This window comes from Mastomys coucha, unplaced genomic scaffold (assembly GCF_008632895.1).
Source record: "Mastomys coucha isolate ucsf_1 unplaced genomic scaffold, UCSF_Mcou_1 pScaffold21, whole genome shotgun sequence".
Lineage (NCBI taxonomy): Eukaryota > Metazoa > Chordata > Mammalia > Rodentia > Muridae > Mastomys > Mastomys coucha.
The window spans coordinates 57,912,312-57,932,041 of record NW_022196904.1 but is presented as its reverse complement, the minus strand read 5'-3'; the positions used below and the strand labels follow the sequence as shown (position 1 = coordinate 57,932,041).

The window sequence follows — 19,730 nt, the reverse complement described above, 5'->3', positions numbered from 1 at the left end:
AGCAGGCAGAGGGCTCTCGTGACCACATTTAACTCAGTGGACATGAGTCTTGCTGTAGTTTCCCCAAACTGCCAAGCCCAGCTGGGACCTGGGCTCCCCGCTCCACTTCCCTGCAGGCCCTCAGTCCTGACATCAGCGCTTCCAAGTGGGCTGTGGGTTCTCATCAGCCTTTGCCATGTATGCCCTCTCTCTGGGAGTTGGGGTCAGTGACTTCACATGTTGCTCTAGTAAACACACAACTGTTACATCTGCAGTCTCTAGTAGTCCTGTAGGCCTTTGGAAGTGACCAGCTGATTGGCACCCCTCTGACTACCCTTACCCCCAGCCTGCTGTTCTATTCAGGCCCCATGCCCTCTTCAGTGCCTGTCTGAAGTGGCAGGTGCAAACAACGACAACTTAATGAAGACTAAAATTTTAGAAATTTGGAGCTAAACCTTGCAGAGTACTTTCCACTCTGTGTTATTAAGGGAGGCAAAAGATACCATCTAGGTGAAGTGGTATGCCCACGGGGCTGCTGGTCTACATGCTTGCCTTCATCTCTGAGATGTTCACATAGGTCTGCCGATATAGCTCTGTGGCAAAGAAGTCACCTAGCATATATGTGGCCCTAGGTTTGATCCTCGACTATAGATAGATAGATAGATAGATAGATAGATAGATAGATAGATAGATAGATAGATGATAGATAGACAGACAGACAGACAGACAGACAGACAGACAGAAGCAATACTAGCTTCCACCTAGCCTCCTGTTTACAAATAGTGTCTGTTACAGCTCTGTGCTCTACTCTCCATAGACACCCCTTCTGTGGGAATGTGTGTATCAGGGTGCTCAGGTGTTCTGGAGCCCTACAGCTTAGGTGAAATACTGACCCAGTCCTCTCTCTGCTGCCCAAGAAGCTAGATCCTGCCCTGCCTTCCTCTGTCAGTCTCCCAGCATTACTTGGTGTGTGCCCCTTTCTGCCTTGGACAGGAAAGGTTTTTTTTGGGGGGTGGGGATGGGGTTATGGAGGATGTCCTAGAAAGGCTTAACTCTCTGGTACTTCTGAAGCCTGGCCCACACATTTTTTTCATCTGGCACCACTTGAACATCTGTCATAACAGATGCTATGATGGGTATCAAAGGCATGACAGTGAACAGAGAAGTGTACCATCCTGGTACAGCCCCTACCCAAGCCACATCTACAGGCACAGGTGTTAAAATGCACGGGCCTGCGATGGTGTGGTCACTGATAAAATGTCTCCCAATATGTTTGATGAGAAGCACTCCCTCCCCCTTCATACTATAATAAACATTTTTTTTAAAAAAAATAACTTCCGCAGGGCCTTGTTGGAAGGAGAAAGCAATCCGGAGATATTGATCTGGACTGAGAACATTGACAACATACCACAAGGTAAATATAAGAGATTGTGTTTATTAAAATTGTATTGCTAAAATGCTTTCTCTCTGAGCTACCCACTCCACAGATAGGAGGGGACAACTTATCTAGAAGGAGAGGGTTTGGTTGTTTCCCTCCCACTCCCAGATGATAATAGATTGTCCTTCTTTTAAGTACCAAGTAGATTTGAGTTGAATGGGATGTGATTTAAATTACAGTGTGAATCAGGATGACCTGGAAAGTCCTCAAGACTGATTTGCTCACAGAGACAATATTTTGAGGTGCTCTCTAGCTGAGGAGTTGATGCCGGGCCTTCTGAAGGATGCTGCAGATCCACACTTACTCATTATATCCTTGGGAGGGACATAGTTTCTTTTTCCAGACCAAACAGTTATGGCTGTAACGAACAGACAAAATTATCATTTTGGACAACGTGCAGTCAGCACTCTGGAAACTGTAGCCCTACCAGGACAATGACACTGCCATGCTACCTTTAGTTGGAGTGGCAGTCAGGAAGGTAGCCAGGTGCCCTATCTTAGTTTGGGCCCACAGCTTCATATCAGGGCTCTCCTTCCTACAGCCATAGACCTGACACAAAAGAGCTTAATATGGTCATGTGGCAGACCTTAAAAAAATCTATAAGATAATTTTAAAAATAAATATTTAAACTTGCTGGATCTTAAGAGATTCTGGCTAAGCAGTGTTAGCCTAAAAGGTATATAGTGTGTTCAGCATAAAGTCATCCTGGGTGTCTAGGGGAGACGACTATCTCCAGGACATCTGTTCATACCCATGTCTGCAGATGCTCAAGTGCCTTGTATGAGATGTTATAGGATTCGCATATCCTCGTACAGACTCCGAGTCCTCTCTAGATTACTTACAGTATGTAGAACAATGTCTGTGCCATGCATATTTCTGTCACACTGTATTACTTACAGGAGAATGACAAGAAAAGGGTCTGCATGTGTTCAGTACAGATAAGTTATTTGAAATAGTTTTGACCTTTAGCTGACTGAGTGTGTGGACATAGAGCCCATAGGTGGGGCACCTTCAAGCCCACTATGTACCTTCCTCAAGTGTGGCTGTGTGGCTGTGTATGTATTCATTGCCCCTGCTGGTCACCTCTCAGCCTTGACAGGTCTCTGGGTTCATCTTCAGAAATTTGGTTCTAATCATCTATGACTGGAAAGGTTTTGTCCTTAAGTAGCATCTAGCAAGTTTGCGCCTTCATTTTGAGAGTAAGTCTGGAGAGAGAGAGAGAGAGAGAGAGAGAGAGACAGACAGACAGACAGACAGACAGACAGACAGACAGACACAGACACAGAGAGACAGAGACAGAGAGAGACAGAGAGAGTGACAGAGATTGATTGATTGATTGATTGATTGATTGATTCATGTAAGTGGGTGTTGACCGGCCTACCTGACATCCATTGGCATCTGACATCTAGAAAACAAGAGCTGTTCACTCTCGTGGGAGACCAAACTCCCAGCATTTTAAGCATGGGGCTTGCTGATGCTTTACTAACCATGAGTTTAGAGTCAGGAAGAAGGCAGGTAGGTATCTCTGTTAGCTTGATTTACTCATCCACTGTTCTTCAAGCTTCCTAAACAACATAAGTACTTCACATTTATACACTAAATTTATCTAAATACTTAGGTATTAGGCCAAAGAAAGATGTTTTGGAATAAAGGTGACTGGTTGTGAATCAGCCTTTATGTGGCTAAGTTGTTCTGTTTCCTGCATAGTATAGATTGCTATTAACTATTTATGGAATAAATCTGAGGATGATTTCCTAGAAAATGGATCAATATGTATTAGAGCTCTTAGTCACCTTTTATAATGTGCCCAGAAATAATGCTGGCTGCTCCCTATGACCTAAAACTATTCTGTGACCTTCCATATCTGTTATTGACCTTGGAGGTTCATCTTCTGGGGTTTCTAGGTTAGGATCAGTATATTAACCTGAAAGTTCTAGCCTGATCTCTTTGCCTGTATCTCAGGGACCTGTGTCAGTGAGACCCACTAAGAAATGCTCTCAGAGTGGATGGTGCTTCGGTCATGTCCTAACTCCGTTACCATTCCAAAGAGCTGGTTACCCCAGTGGAGTTTGTGCACCTGAAGGGTAGCACTCTTTGAGGGCAATCCTGAGGAAAACCAGAAGCCCTAAGGCTGCCTCTTGACTCCAGGAGGATGCCATGAGGGCAGGGGGAGCTCTGACAACTGGCTTGTCTGTGGAGCCATGAATTGTCAAGTATAAACACACAAGGGAGCTTAGAAACTCCAATAGCTGCGGCTCAGCAGAGGGACTAATAAGCCAAGTCCTTAGGATGGAGAGGGGTGCTGATTGGCATCCAATGATCATACACTTGGCGATTGTGGACTCTTCTCTGCTGAAATAAGCAAACCTATCTCAACAAAGCCAAAATTAAAGATTCTGGAAAATCATACTATTGTGAAAATCTAACCAGAAAGCCCAGTGCCTCTGACCTCTCTGGCAAACTCGGCACCCTTTGCATTCAGACCCTTGACTCTGAAGGGAGGGAGGATTCTGAGAGCAGCAGCTTGAGAACAGTGCTAGGCTAAGGAGTATTGGTGGGGCGATATTTCACCGTGACAGGAGTTCTAAAATAACCAAAAGATAATGTGGAGAATAACAGTATTCTCTTGAAACGGCCCTTCCTGTAATAACAGTATATTTTATAATAATGTGGGATTTGAGCTACAGCAGTGCTTTTATGATGAAAAAAAAATGACGGCTGTCATCTAAATGAACTGTTTGTTCCCTTTCTACAGAATCCAGAAACACATCCTATCGCTATACCAACTCAGTATTACAGAGGAAAAATGAGAAAAATCTCTTTCCAAGGCGAGAGACACCTTGGGCGGCTGTAAATCACAGCTCAGCTCTGTATTCTAACAGGCTGGGGCAGCTTGACTCACAGACAACCACGGCTGTTGGAAGTGCTGCCAGAAGGGGTTTCCTGACCTCCAGCTATTCTTCCTCAGCTACAACCTCGACCTTGCAACAGCAAAAGCCCCTGGAGAAAACCCTCAGCAGTCAAGGCAGTTTAAGACCAGTCGCACCAACCCATGGCTTTCTAAGAAACACTGATGCTCACGTGAAAACATTCCCCCATAGATCTAAAGTCGAAGGCACGGGGGACACCCACACACAGAGTGCCACAGAGTCCATTATTACCAGAGAGTCATACAGAGGTCGCCGGGGCAACGTGGCAGCAGGTGCTGTGAACAGCACGCCGTCAAATGAGAGGACTGTCATTCTGGGAAAGAAATTAGACGTGCAAGCCACTAAAGAACAAGAAAGGGACAGGTCAGGGGTCATCAAAATAAGGCCGGAAGAGAAAATGTTTGATTCTAAAGAGAAGGCTTCAGAGGAAAGAAACTTGAGGTGGGAAGAGCTGACCAAGTTAGATAGAGATGCGAGGAGGAGAGAAAGTCAGCATTTGAGGGATGAGGCCAGAGAGAAGGAAGCACTGAAGGAGAGAAGTATAAAGGAAAGAGAAGTGCCCATCAGTCTAGAAGTATCCCGGGGCGGCAGACCAGAGGTGTCAACAGTACACTTGCAGTCCCCTGGAAGGAAGGATGTCAGCCATAGTAGAAGAGAGGCGGAGACCAAAGAGGCAAAGTTCCGGTTGGATTCCCAGGACACTGCCAGCTCTCTGCAAAGTGACTCAATGACAGAGACCATAGCCGAAAACATTGTCACCACCATCCTTAAGCAGTTTACCCAGTCCCCAGGTGCTGAAGAGAATGCCAGCTCTTTCCCGGACACAAAGGTCACTTACGTGGACAGGAAAGAGTTTCCTGGCGATAGGAAAACCAAGACAGAAATTGTCGTGGAGTCGAAGCTGACAGAAGACGTTGATGTTTCTGATGAAGCTGGCTTGGACTACCTTCTAAGCAAGGATGTCAAGGAAGTAGGACTGAAAGGGAAGTCCACGGAGACAATGATAGGAGAGATGATCAACCTCGGTCTGAAAGGAAGGGAAGGGAGAGCCAAAGTCGTAAATGTGGAGATTGTGGAAGAGCCCATGAGCTACATAGGTGGTGGGAAAATAGAGTTTTCTACCCCCTTTCAGGTAGAAGAAGTTGATGATGTGTCTCCCAGCCCCAAGGGGTTTGTGGAGGAAGAGGATGGTGACGGAGAGACCCACATGGCATTCTCAATGCGTCAACATCAGAGGACCAACCAGCCCCAGGCAAGCATCCCTCACGTGGAAGAAGTGACGGAGGCGGGCGACTCGGAGGGGGAGCAGAGCTATTTTGTGTCTACCCCAGATGAGTACCCTGGGGGACATGACCAAGAAGATGATGGCTCAGTGTATGGGCAGATCCACATCGAGGAAGAGTCCACCATCCGGTACTCATGGCAAGATGAAATTGGGCAGGGGACCTGGAGAAGGAAAGTGAGAGGTGACCCAGGGGAAGAGAAGCACATGAAGGTCCTGGAGGTCCCAGCACCTTCCCTGGGTGGAGCTGTTGGTTCTGCTCATTTGAAGGAAGAAGCCAGTGGTGAACTCCATGCTGAACCCACAGTCATTGAGAAAGAGATCAAAATACCGCATGAATTCCATACTTCCATCAAGGGTGCCTTCTCCAATGAGCCCCGGCAGCAGCTGGTGGAGGTCATCGGGCAGCTGGAGGAGACTTTGCCTGAGCGCATGAAGGAGGAGCTGTCTGCCCTGACCAGACAGAGTCAAGGAGAGCCAGGGAGTGTCTCAGTGGATGTGAAGAAAGTCCAGAGCTCTGCTGGTGGTTCTGTGACCCTGATGGCTGAAGTCAACCTCTCGCAGACTGTAGATGCTGATCAGTTAGACCTGGAGGAGTTAAGCAGAGATGAAGCTGGGGAAATAGAGAGGGCTGTGGAGTCGGTGGTCAGAGAGAGCTTGACCAAGCGCTCCAGCCCAATGCCTAAAAGCCCAGACAGGGAACATGGAGAGGAGGTGCCTGCCGGTGGCATTCTCTTCAAGCGCTGGGCCACCAGGGAGCTGTATAGCCCATCTGGTGAGAGGGATGATGCTGGCCTGGTCTCTCACAGCTCTCATCAGCATATCACCCAGGGCCCAGTGTCAGCTACTGTGGAAGTGACCAGCCCAACGGGTTTTGTACAGTCTCATGTGCTGGAGGATGTAAGCCAGTCTGTAAGGCATGTTAAACTAGGCCCCACTGAAGTGTGGAGGACAGAACAGGTGTCCTACGGAGGACCCACCTCACAGGTGGTGGAGGTAAGTGGAGATGTCAGTGAGGCAGTCAGCTCTGAGGGAGCCAGCCGCTCTGTGAGGCATATTACACTGGGTCCCCACCAAAGCCGAATGTCCGCAGAAGTCATTTTCCGAGGCTCTGTGCCTACCTGGCAGAAAACAGGAGACACAGAAGAGCCTGGCCCAGCAGCACTGTCTGTGGAAGCTGACATCTCAGGGAGCTGCAGGATGCCTGGCTCTGAGCAGACTCATACTGAGAAGGAAATTCATTTTCAGGGTCCTGTTTCTGGGGCAGCCCAGGTTGGTAGTAACTTTGCAACTGAAGAGTCAGTGGGTACCCAGACTTTTGTGAGGCATGTCCAGTTAGGCCCCAAAGAAGGGTTCATAGAAGAAATCCAGTTCATAGCTCCCATCCCAGATAAGGTAGGGTGGGGAGAAGAGGATTCGGAGAGCGCCAAAGCGTCTCAGGGGAGGAGTATGTCCATACAGCGCATTGACATGGTGCCTCAGAGGCACCAAGCTTCCACGCAGATGGCCCCACAGACACTGGAATTTAGGCACGCAGAAGGCACGGTCCTGGTGGAAGGCTCAGCAGGCATGACCCAGGCCACTCACAATTTCACCTCAGATAGAGAAATCCTCATGAACAAAGAGAACATATTCCAGAGGGTCGTTCCTGGGTCTCCTCCAGGCAGTGTGGGTGATACAGGAGCAGAGGTGACAGCAAACATCAGCAGATCCTTTAGGCACATTCAAATAGGTCCTACAGAGGAGAAACCCTCTGAATACATTGTCACTGGTGGACCCATATCTAAAACATTTGTCCTCGATGGTTCTGTGGTGTCCCCTGGGCTGGGTGGGGGAGCAGATGGTGGTAGCACACCGTGTCGAATTGCACTGGGGCCCAAAGAAACTTCATTTACTTTTCAGATGGATCTGAGCAACACGAGAGCGATCCGCAGCTGGACCCGAGACACAGGGTCGGAAGTGGAAGCTCACAGTGTGTCTCACCACGGTGGCTGGAGAATTTCTCACAGTAGGGATGAGCGAGTAGCCAGCACCAGTTCTCAGGCCTCCGCTGGGGATGCACACCAGACCCCTGGAGAGAAAGGCACAGAGCAGGCTGGATTTGACAAGACGGTACAGCTGCAGAGAATGGTAGACCAAAGGTCGGTGGCTTCAGATGAGAAGAAAGTGGCTCTTCTCTATCTAGACAATGAGGAGGAGGAAGAGGAGGGCGAGGGATGGTTTTGATGAATGGAACTATATTGTCCTGAATGGCACTCTGGAAACATCAGTGTACAAAGCCTTCAAAATACCGACATGCAAGCCCTTCACTAAATGTAGGGAGGAGGGGGAGGCTGGCTAGACCTTTATTTAGAGAAGCCTGGGCCGAGTTAGTTTGTTTTAGAACTCGTTTGTAAAGGTTGGAGATTTTGAATTTGAGTTGGAACTTTCACAGATGCTTTTCATCTTTTCAGTCTGGAAAAGTTCCTTTCTCTAAACTTTTCTCTCCACGCGTGGAGACAGTTTTTACGAGTTTTGCACCAGGTCACAGGCGTGGCTTACATCTGTTCTACTGTTTATCTATAGCAAGACACTTTAACATTAACCAGATTATAATAATACATTTAAGGGTAGGTTGTATTTGCATGTGCTAATATCAAACAGTAAACTACGAAAATAGGTGAATTTTTCTCTTTCCTAAGTCTTAAAAAAAAAAAAATTATAAAAAGTAGAAAGTAGGCAAGACTGTGTTTGGAAAAAAAAAACTACTAGATGATGTCTTTAAGAAAAAGTTACTTATCAGAGATTTAAAATTCTTTTCAAGTGGAATTGCTTTCTATGTACAAAACTTTAAAAAAAGAGAGGGCTTAGAATTATTTCTGGAAAGACAGCTGTGGTGTGTTGTTGGTGCTTCAGATCACGTGTCTGTCCTGATTATTTAGAGTTGCTGTCCCTGGCCACAGGCATGGGCAACCAAGAATGAGAATTGCTCACAGCGTCATTTCAAGTCCTGGCTAGGCTGTGAGGCAGCAGACAGCGTTCTGTCCTGACCTAAGCTGGAGTACTTAACTCCTGCTAGAGCAGGGGTTCTCAACCTGTGGGCCTCAACCCTTTCAAGGCATCACCCGAGAATGCCGGAGAACACTGAGATTGACATTATGATTCATAACAGTGGCAAAATGAGTTATGAAGTGGCAATGGCGTGATTTTATGGTTGGGAGGGGTCACCACAACTTGAGAAACTATATTAAAGGGCCGCAGCCTTTGGAGGGTTAAGGACCGCCATGCTCTTAACTACTGAACCAGTTCTCTACCCCATACCAACCTCCTCTGTAGGATTTTCTGAGCTCCTAGAATTAAGGACAAAAATGCAACAGCCAAATACAAACCTCATAAACTTTTTGCACTTTGACTAGAAATCGTGATGGCGGGGTATTTAGGTTGAATAAAGGTAGTACTTAGGGGAAGGAACCAGGTGTTTTCTAGGCAACCCAGGATTTAGGCCCCCAGGACAGACAGATGACAAAGGCCCCACCCTTGTGGGCCACAGATTATGGACCTGAAGCTGTGCACCACTGAATTTAATAAGGATGGGCAATGGGCATGCTCATTCGGAACCATTCTTTTACACATGGACATTGTTTTTAAAGTTCCCATCTCTGAAGATTTGACACCACATAAAAAGAAAAGGGGCCTCCACAGTGCAGCTTTCATGGGTCCGAGCTGTGCTTTTGAGCCCAGGCCACAAACCTGCCTGTGGGGCACTGAGGAAGAAGGATCCTAGGGGGATGCCATCTTCAGATAGAGGAGGAGCATGGTACAGGAGGACCTTCCTCCCTGTGTGTTCCACAGGGCACATCTCCCCCTCTGGTTCCAGCAGGTGGGCAAAGGAGAGTGAGATTTTTTTTTTTTTCATTGCTAAGTGAAAGAGAAATGCAGAATGGCTTAAGATGATCTTTTCAAAAGCCTTGCTTCACAGCACAGGAAGGAAGCAGATTTGAATGGAGAGCCTTTGTTACTCACCTGCCAACTGAACTCAGGGTTGCCAGACTGAGACAGGAGTTAATGCTGTGGCTCATCATCTCTAATACTGTTAGAGATGCGCTGATTTATTTTTACTGTAATCAGAAAACCTGAGTGATTTGTAAGAATGTGGCCGAGGTGGTATACAGCCTTGGTGTAATAATGCAAGACACAGTAACAATGTTGAGTTTATTATGAGTCTAAGTGGGCTTAGTTAAAGAATTTGTCCGTGGATACTGGTGTGACAGGTTATAAATATTGTGGCACTTCTACTTTGAAAAATAAATGTCTTAGAATAAAATACTAATTTTCATTTCTAAGTTGGAATCCCCATCAGGCAATCCTAGGAAGGAGCCCTCAGCTGTCAGTGGTTACTCTGTCTCCACCTCACTAGGGTAGGGCTTTTACCCTTGACATTGTAGTAGGTCACCCCCAAAGCTCCCTGAGGTTTTTGAAATCAGTCACTCTGGAGTCAAATCAACACTGAGGTAGGGCAGGGAGTCTCTCCCAGTCTTTTATTGTTGAGACTACAAGATACTGAATGTTTCGTAGCTTTCCACTGGTTGTTTTGATAGTTTGTGTTAAAGTGTTTATTTAGAATTATCTAAGAAGCTTATTTTGCTAATCTATTCCCTACAAAGAGAACTGTCACAAGAATGTGTAGAAATAAAAATCTGAGGAAAAAAAAAACTGTATTGTTCTTAAAGAGAATGTTTTCTGGCCGATTTCTGTGTAGTTTCTTCTGACACTAATGAAAGCCAGTCTGGGTTTCTCTCCATGTTTTGATGGTGGTAGCCATGAGTTACTGGATGGGTCACAAATGTTCCCCAATTCCTCCTGAGATCAGAACTTCGCAGTATAGGTACAAACTAGGAAGCACGCACTAACTGGCTTGTATCCAAGTGGATAACAGTTGGTGGTAAATGTCATCACAGCCTGGAAAACTCTTACCAGCAGGATGAGACAGCCATCCATTCTACCCAGGATGGAGGAAGGTGCCAAGGTACAGTTATTCAGTGCTGAAACCAGCATTGTCTTGGGCTGGAGCTGGGCAACTAGTTACTCAAAGAACAGTTTGTAAGTTTACTCATGGCCATTTCTCAGTATCTTAAGATATAGAAATAGATATGTGCTTGAAACAAGGAGTGGGTGACTATCATCTGTCTCTAATCTGGCCTCTTATCAACAAAAATAAAGACATGAATAGTTGTATTGCTTCTCACTTGTGGGAGTTAACGGTAGTCAGTGGAGGATATCACTAAGACTCATTGCATTGGTACTAGTCTGTTGCTGTGATAAAATGATGACCAAAAGCGACCCCATAGGAAGAGGTTTATTTGGCCTTACATGCACAGGTCATAGTGCATCACCAAGGGAAGTCAAAGCAGGAACTCAAGCAGGGCAGGAACCTGGAGACAGGAGCTGACGCAGACACCTGTGCAGGAGTGCTGCTAACCCGGCTTGCTCTCTGGCTCATGTTCAGCCACCTTCCTTCTACCTTCCAGGACATTCCTTATAGCTACCTGGGGTGGTACCACCTACATTAATTATTAATCAAGGAAATTCCCCCACCTGAGACATGCGTGCAGAATAAGTGACAGAGGCATTTTCTCAACTCAAAGTCCTTTCTCCAGATGACCCTTCCTTATGCTGAGTTGACAAAAATGGACAGAAGCCCAAACCAACCATAAAGCACACCCACTCTTTACGCTGGTCAACTTACCTTTTCTGGGGCAAGAGCTAACATTTACAGAGGAAAAGAATAATTTTCTGTGATTCTAAACTATATTCCCAGAAGCTCGAGTGTCTGACTGTGTGTCGCTGGGTAGCTTCGGCCACACAGACTTATTTCTGAGGTTTGGAGGTCAGAGAATACAAGCTAAGGATGCTCACAGATTTGTTTTTGGTAGGCCTGTAAACAGCCACCTTACTGCTGTCTTCGTGGAGTAAAGAGAGATGTTTTCTCTTGGGTCTTTTCTTTATAAGGACATTGATCCCACCAACCAGTGCTTTCCACCCCTGCTGCTGCCCTTCAACCAGTCTATCTCTACATGTCATTGGGGGCTAAGGCTCCAGGCGTAAGATTTCAGGGGCAAGGAAGCCTTTCACAGCCTCTGTTTTTAAGATTCATTTCCCACTAGAAATACATCTTCAGTTAGACAGCATACTCTACAGTGGCCACAAACAGTTGTGTACGTTGCTGTCACCCACAGCCCTGAGTCTGGGAGAAGAGGCTCAAGTAAAGATGGCTTTCCTGTTGAGCTGCCACACTCCTGAGGAGACAGAGGGCCCCGCCACCATCATGCTTATTTTCTCCTTTAGTTCTTGAAGGGTCACTCTGAACAAATGGATGTGACACAAAAGGGTTGTACTTCAGTCCTATTGCCCTCTTAGCAATGGCCTGTGGCCTCATTGGCATGAGCCATGGGATAAGAGAAAGAGAGCTAAGCTTACTGCTTAGCTCTGTCACCCTTACCCACCTGTGGCATCCCCTGAGAAGAATGAAGGCCACTGTGGATATGGCAGTAGGGGGTACGCAAGCTCTAGTAGCAGTTGCTCTCCCTGCCTAGGATAGTGACCATGAGAGACAAGGAATGGGGGAGCCAGTATCCTCCTCCCCAGTGTGACCACGAGAGACAAGGAATGGGGGAGCCAGTATCCTCCTCCCCAGTCATTCCACCAGGGCCTCAGTACCAACACTCATTGGAGTGTGGACAAGCCTGAGATGATGAGACTATTCATGTTGTGTTTGCTGCTTCAGCCTCAGTTTTCTCACACAGGCCTAATAATATACTAGGTGTTCAGAAAAATGTAACTGAGTACATTAACAGAGAGATGCACCTTCACCAACATACATTTTTCAGGCTCCAGGCCATTTTATTTGTTTGCAGTTCTGGAGGTCACACTGAGGGCCATGTGGTTAGTTCCCTTTTTCATGGTTGTGATCAAATACTTGACAAGAAACAAGAAAGAAGGGCTTGTTCTGGCTTACAGTTTGAGGGGATATAGCCCATCATGGCAGTGTGGGCAGGTCAGCAGTAATTTGAGGTGGTTGGTCACACTGCAAACACAGTCAGGAAGCAAAGTGTCGACGGGATATGGGGTAGGGCGATGAAACCTGAAGGCCCACCCCCACTGATCTACTTCCTCAAGGTCCACCCTACTCTGGGACAAAATATTCAAACACACAAGTGTATAAGGGACATTTCACAATCAAACCATAGCATTCTGGCCCTGCCTCCATAGGCCCATGGCCATTTCATAATGTCTTATGTATTGAGTCCAAGGAGAAATTCATACTTCCAACATCAGTAGCACTGAGTGAGTTTTCCCATCCCAAAAGGGAAGAATCAGGCCAAAGGGAAGATCAGACCAAAAAAAGATCAAAACCCAGCAGGGCAAATACCAGACCCTTCAGCTCTATATACCTGAGGCTCACAGTGGAACCAGCTGGGCTCTACAGAGCTTGGGGTATCACTCTTGCTACAATTCTGCAGCCTGAAGCTCATAATCTCTCCTAGGACAGCACGAGTCTGCTGCAAAGTCCTTCAGCTGATGCCTCATGGGCGGTCCTGGCATCTCCAGCATCTTGAGGTCTCCATTACAACTCAGGCTTCCCAGTTATAGCTTCACACAATGGCCTCAGTGCCTTTCAGAGTCTTGGTGGGGAAGGCAGGTGGCAGAGGCACTGGGCAGCTAGTCACACTGAGTCTGCCATCAGAAAGCAGGGAGTGGATAAAAAAATGGGACTAATGCTAATAAGAAACCTCAAGGCCCATCTCCAGTGACCCAGTTCATTCAACTAGACTCTTACCTCAAGGCCTCTCAGCAGTGGGAACCAAGTGTTCAAATACATGAGCCTATGAGGGACATTTTCCATGTAAACCATAACAGGCTTCATGGAGCCCAGGCAAGCGCTCTGCCCCGGAGCAGCATTGCCAGCTCCAGTCTTCGTTTTAAACAAACAAACTGAGGCTCGCACAAGTTTCTCTTTATTGGTATTTTCTTCTCAGTTACTATTACTTTCATACAAGGGAGGCTTTGTGCAGGGTCTCACTGCCCCAGATGTGGCTCTGGATCGAGCAGGAGCCCTGCCTGCCATCAGGTGAGTCTCCTTTCCTGTCGAGAAGCTCCAACTTCGGAAGAGTGTTTCAGCCACAGCAGAGGTGACACAGTAGATTCTCCTTGGTGAGAGAAAATAACCAAAAGCACCCTATCACCCCGCCGGGCATTCACGATCGGGAGGCGGAAGATTCATGGCGCTGCCATTGCATTCTGAAGCAAACAGCCTTAAAAGTCTGCAGTGACTGCTAAACTCCACCTTCAAGCTGGAGAGGCGCGTTCAGCATCCTAAAAGCAATGCCCAGTCGTTCTTGGAGCTTTCTTGGGGGCGGCACACGGGGGCGTCAGTCTGCTACACTGTGCCTGCCCTTCCCTGGCATTGCGTGCTGAGGGGCACTGGTGCAGAATGCTACTTTGGCTTTCACCGACTGCTTTGACTTCGTGGGGGCCTCGGAGGTCCTGAAAGACAGAAAGGAGATGGGTGACCGTGGGCCCTCAGATCACCCCAGTTCCCATCAGCCTTTGCTGCTGGGAAGAGGCCTCAGGAGGGGGTACAGATGAGAACCATGGCACAGGAACATCAAACACAAGGAGTGTTTCTCCTCTTTTATGCCTTGCAGCCATGCTCACTGAGCTGAGGCAAATCGGGTCTTAGGTAGGTCATCCGTGGGATGAGAGTGAAGAAGACTGTCAAGTTCTGATGGGAAGCATTGTTGGCCCACTTACACTGCCCTAAAAGGGTTTAGTATCCCTTCTGGTGGATCTATGCCTCTGGTGAAAGCCACTGCTGTAATTTCCTGACCTGGACTTGACCTTCAGCCATAGGCTCTCAGGCTCATAGGCTATTTCACTCTGTGAAATAGCAGCCCAGCTAGTGCCAGGCTTTCCGCTGAGTAAAGACATTCGGCCAGTCTTTAAGGTACAGTTGTGACACTGACACCCACCCACAAGAGGAAAGCCCACGACAGAGCTCTAGAGGCCTTCCTTCTCCAGTAGGTGTGCTAACTTACAGGGATGGTCTATGGGATGACAAAAGCCAGATTATTTCAACATCATTAAAGAATAAATACCTTTCGAATATTAGGGCAAGGACTGTTTATAGCTGGCTTCCCAAAGGACCTCTTCTTACATTTCACTATATAAGTTATGGGAAGACAATGAAACTCCCATAGAACCTTCTAATACCAGCCTCAGGTTCAGAATGGTGGAGGGATTTGGCATACAGAGAAAACGTAAGATGACTCACTTGGACAGTGTGTCTATGGTGTGCTGGGTGGCCAGGGTCTTCTTGTCCTGTGATCCATACAAGAATGTCTCAATCTGGACACACTGCGGAACACCAGTGAATCATCATGAGGTTACAGAAATGTCACAGGCAGACAAAGTCTCCTTTGAAGTAGAGACAGAGTGCTTCGTTCTCAGAGCCAGGCTGTGCTGGCCTCAGTGCCCTCAGGGGGTTCTCTAGGGACACTCTGACCTTTAAGTTGGACGTTCTTAGGGATCCAAGACACAAATGCACGGTTTGAACACTAGTTCATAAGCCCTCTGTGTGCAAGCATGTATTGAAAAGTAGTATTTTTAAAAAGTAAGGCAAGCATATTAAGGAAATGGCTTAATTTCCTTCTTTTGCTTAAGTTTTGGCATTTTAGTGTTTATTCCCAGTCAGGACAGAGTTGAGGGAAGGATAAAGATTAAAGAAATACTTCAAATGGACAAAGTAAGTCTAAGGAATGAGGTAGAGGGGTCTGTTTTGAAGACCGTCTGTAAAACTATAACGACGAAGACAAGAGCATCTTTCACCCTGGGGTGTCAAGTAGACCAATGGGAAAGGCAGGGGCCTCAGTACTTGGTTGCCAATGGACTGTCCTCAGAGGGCCAGTGATGTCCTACTCAATAGATGACATAAGGACCACACTTTTGCAAATGAAAGAGTGGAATTTACCTCCTACAAAACAGAATAAATTAATCCCAAAGCATTTAAGAACAGGGGCTCTCCTATGAAAATGTTGAGGGGCAGCCTTCTGAGCTGGAGCTGGGAAACTTATTTCTTGAGTCAAGCTCCCCACAACCAAACTGCTGGAGAAATGTAACCAGCTACTTGAAAATGACCAACAACTTTGCAGCAAAGTTTAACAATAACTAAAAAATATGGAGTGAGGGGAGGTGTCTACAGTGTCTCTCTCTAAGATTTAGCATTCAGAACACTTTAGGAACGCCTCAGAGGTAATGACAAGCAATGGCAACAGCCTCTGACCTCCGACCTCCAACCTCCCGGTACAAGAGTAGTCGAAAGCAGTAAGTCATTTAGAGTTGACAGAAAGCTGGCCAATGAGAGGCTCTGCCTCACTAATGACTGGAGATGCAAACAAAGACCAAAGAGCTCAACTTTATAATAAATGGAAAAATTCTCTTCCCATGCTATCAAGATGATGCTGAAGAGGGAATAAAAAGAACCATTATAGAGTTTAGTCCGTTGATGGTGGGTATTTAAGTTGGTGTGACTCTCTGTAGACACTTCAGCAATATTTAATAAAGTTTAAGTAAGAGTTAAGAGTGATATGTCAGTTTTCTAAAGAGAGACAGAAAGGGAGTGGATCCGGATGGGAGGGGAGTTGGGGAGGAACTGCGAGGAGTCGAGGAAGGGAAAACTGTAATCAAGACATATTAGGTGAGAAAAAAATCTATCTTTAATAAAAAGTAAAAATAATATTTCTATATATGTAGTAAAAATAAGTATACTAAAGTAGAATAAGACACTATAATTTAAAAATTTAAAAGAGAAGTTCCATAAATGCATGATCACAGGCAGCTTCATGTGAAGCTCGGAACATGAAAAACCAAATGTAAGCATGGGGCATGTCAAACTCAAGACAGCTAGAGGACTTCATCTGTGCGGCTCATCCTTTGTTTTTGACTTTGGATAAAGAGATCAAGGCAGCTAGAGGACTTCATCTGTGCAGCTCATCCTTTGTTTCTGACTTTGGATAATGAGACCAAAGACATTTGTTTCACATTACAAACATTTTCCTGCATAGTTGAACTATTTCTTAATATATTTGAAAGACTGACGTTTTCTCTCTGGTTAAGCTGCTTGAGTCAGAAAGAAAGGAATATGGGCCTGGGGAAGAGGCATCGTTTGCATATGCCAACCATTTTTTAGGTCTTTAAGAAAATAAACATGCACACGGCCCAAATGCTTTGTCTTTAGAAGCCATGAACATCTCAGGGCTGCCCAAGTGGGACTGGGAATGTGACTCTGGTCTTTCAGAGGACAGAAATGACAGGTATGAGTGTGATAGGAATTTATTTTTTAAATAACAGAAACTATTCCCTGTCTATTGGTTGGGTTAACTGCATGAAGAAGTAGCAGGCTCTCTCTCTTATTTCATCAGTCCATAATTCAATTCTGCTAATTCAAGGTTTGCATCTCTTCTGTGCAACAGGCCTTGGCCTTGCTATATCTGCACCAGGGCCTCAGCCTGACCTTGGCAAGAGGTTTCTCATTCCAGGGACTTTTCCAGGGTCACTTTAACCTAAAGATACACCACATGACCTTACAACTTAGGAACTTTGAGGAAGAGCCATTGTTTTGAGGGAAGGGATAGGACATGCTTTTGACAGTTGTGATAACTCAACAAAACCTCTCCTAGTCCTCGGTGTGGGAGGCAGTGCACAGAAGCCTAAATTGGTCTCGGCCTGCCTACTCCACCCAGCAGGGCACCAAGAAGAACAGGCAGTGAGTGAGCCAAGGGGGCAAGCATTTTGGACAGCCAGAGGTCTCTCGCTTACAATCTCAATCTTCCTACCGGAACCTAATTTCTTCTTTCTCCTTCATGAACAGGAATGCTTTCCCTGGGCAGGTCGAATTTTGAACCCACCCAAACTCCCCAATGCAGCTCATTTTGACACCAGCTGAAGTCAGCATGGATTGGTGTTAATTCATTTGCTGTAGCATTAGAATTTTACTGACAATAAAAGTCTTTGAGACAGTCTGATGAGGTCTCAGTTCACTCTGCTCAACAGATGGCTTCTAGAAGCTGCATGACACAGGGGGCGAGGTTTCCATCCTACCTCTTTGGTGATTGAAGTGTCTTCTCCCTGGCCCCTAATTCCCTAGGGAAGAGACAATTGGGTAAATAGTTGCAAATTCCCAGGAAGAATGAGAAGGTAAGTGATAAGATTTAGGCAAATTTCCCCAGGCCCTACTCTGGCCCCTTCCTACAAGGCTGTCTGCTTAGCTCATTTTCTCTGGCAGTATTGTTGGTGGAGGGAGGGGAAGTGGGGGTGGTGGGATTCTGTCCAACAAACGGTCCTACAGGTCCCTCCCCAAGATGCTTCTCTTGTTGCTAGAGATAGATCTCCCACAGCAAAGCTATCATCCTCACAAAAGACATTTGCTTACAATTCCAGCTGAAGAGATACAAAGGGATGGCAAATAGGAGACAGGGTGGGTGGTGGATCCTTAGCCTCAAAGGTCCTTACTGCCTGATCTTATTGATGATTCTAGCACTCAAAGAGGCAGGGCAGAAATTCAGGCAGTAAAAGCTAGTCCATCTATACGTTGACAGATATTTTTCCTATTTTTCATATCCTATGTTAGCCTCAAAGTCCCCCTGTAGGGAGGATAACCTTGGAAGTCTGATCATCCACTGTGGACTGGTGACATAGCTCAGTTGGTAGAGTGCTTGCCTGCCATGGTTCAAGCCCTGGGTTCAAGCCTCAGCACCATATGAACTGAGTGAAGTGGTGTACACCTGCAATCCCAGAACTACAGGAGAACTAGAAATCAGGGTCATCCTTGGCTACATACAGAGTTTGAGGCCAGCCTGGGCTATATGAGGCCACTTCAAAAAAAAAAAAAAGTGAAACACTAATATAATATAGTTAGGCAACTAAAACAAAATGACCTAATGTGTTTAAAAAGAAATAAAAGTATCAATCTAAGAGTAGAGATGTTATTTTTCTTGAAAAAAAAAGGAATCTATACTTTATACATAGCAGTATAGCTTATATACTAAATACAACAGAATTTAAAATAGTTTTAAGGCAAAGAAAAGTAGGGACACTTCCAGGTTTTTCTTTATGTTGTTTTCTAATTTCCAATTTTTTCCCAATTATAACCTTTTCAAGATAAAAATCACATTTAAATTATATGCCCTAATAGTATAGTGACATTTCAGGCTTCATAGTTACTGCTGGTGAAAGTCATCCTTTTCTAAAAATAAGTTTTAAAACAAAGTTCTGGAGACAACTTTATAAAACTAAAGTTAGCCTTCTGCAAAGAGGCTGGAAGAGTGGGTGCTGAAGGAAGGGCAGTCCTTTCTCTCTTCTCTCTCTGCCTTGACATCAACAGGGCAGGCTTACCGGCCTAATCTCACACAGAGCCACTGACAACACTGGCCGAAAGCTTCTAAGAAGTCCGATCTCACACAGGGAGAGCTATCCAGTGCTCTTAGGGTCTCAGCAGACTGCTCCTTGACAGCTAACTCACTCCTTCATCCTTCTGTGTGTCCGTCTGTCTGTCCATCCACCCTTCCTTCCTTCCCTTTTTCCTTCCTTTCTCCCAAGTCAATGTCACCTTTACTCCAGGCTGGCCTTGAAGTGGCTGTGTAGCAAAGGATGACCTTAAGCTTCTGACCCTCTTGCTGCTATCTCCTGAGTTCTGAGATCACAGGGTGGCCCCCGTGCCCACCTCATGTGGTGCTGGGGATGCTAGCAAGTATTCTGCTGACTGAGCCCCATGCTCATTGACATTCTTAGAACTGCTGTTAAAGAAGTTAAAAAAGGTGACAGCTCAGGGGCAAAGCCCACTGGGGTCACACTCAGTGGGCTGTGCACCAAAATACCTTTTAAATGAGCAGTGTTAGTGTTTCACTTTTTTTTTTTTTTTGAAGTGGTCTCATATAGCCCAGGCTGGCCTCAAACTTTGTATGTAGCCAAGGATGATCCTGATTTCTAGTTCTCCTGTAGTTCTGGGATTGCAGGTGTGCACCACTTCACCTATTCCTGCTTCTAGAAACTTTTAATATTTGTCTAA

The 19,730-nt window shown here is 46.0% G+C and overlaps 2 protein-coding genes across 10 annotated transcripts in view; one reads left to right on the top strand and one right to left on the bottom strand.

The window, feature by feature from the left end:
• Synm (synemin) overlaps positions 1-10,304 on the top strand; it is a 30,405-nt gene extending 20,101 nt beyond the window's left edge. Inside the window, exons 3-5 of one of the 3 annotated variants that reach the window (XM_031386958.1) lie at positions 1,323-1,393; positions 4,173-6,625; positions 7,532-10,304. In XM_031386958.1, the coding sequence (XP_031242818.1) occupies positions 1,323-1,393; positions 4,173-6,625; positions 7,532-7,855 (2,848 nt within the window). In that variant the 3' untranslated portion in view covers positions 7,856-10,304. Of the gene's footprint in view, positions 1-1,322; positions 1,394-4,172 lie in introns of all 3 variants that reach the window. The other 2 variants (XM_031386957.1, XM_031386959.1) reach the window with 2 other exon arrangements.
• Positions 10,305-13,607: 3,303 nt separating this feature from the next.
• The window catches only part of Ttc23 (tetratricopeptide repeat domain 23), a 93,440-nt gene continuing 87,317 nt past the window's right edge, over positions 13,608-19,730 (bottom strand). For 5 of the 7 annotated variants that reach the window (XM_031386965.1, XM_031386964.1, XM_031386967.1 and 2 more), the window contains 3 exons: positions 17,765-17,806; positions 14,940-15,022; positions 13,608-14,152 (listed from right to left, as the gene is read on the bottom strand). In XM_031386965.1, coding sequence (XP_031242825.1) covers positions 14,038-14,152; positions 14,940-15,022; positions 17,765-17,806 — 240 coding nt within the window. In that variant the 3' untranslated portion in view covers positions 13,608-14,037. The remainder of the gene's footprint in view (positions 14,153-14,939; positions 15,023-17,764; positions 17,807-19,730) is intronic. The other 2 variants (XM_031386963.1, XM_031386961.1) reach the window with 1 other exon arrangement.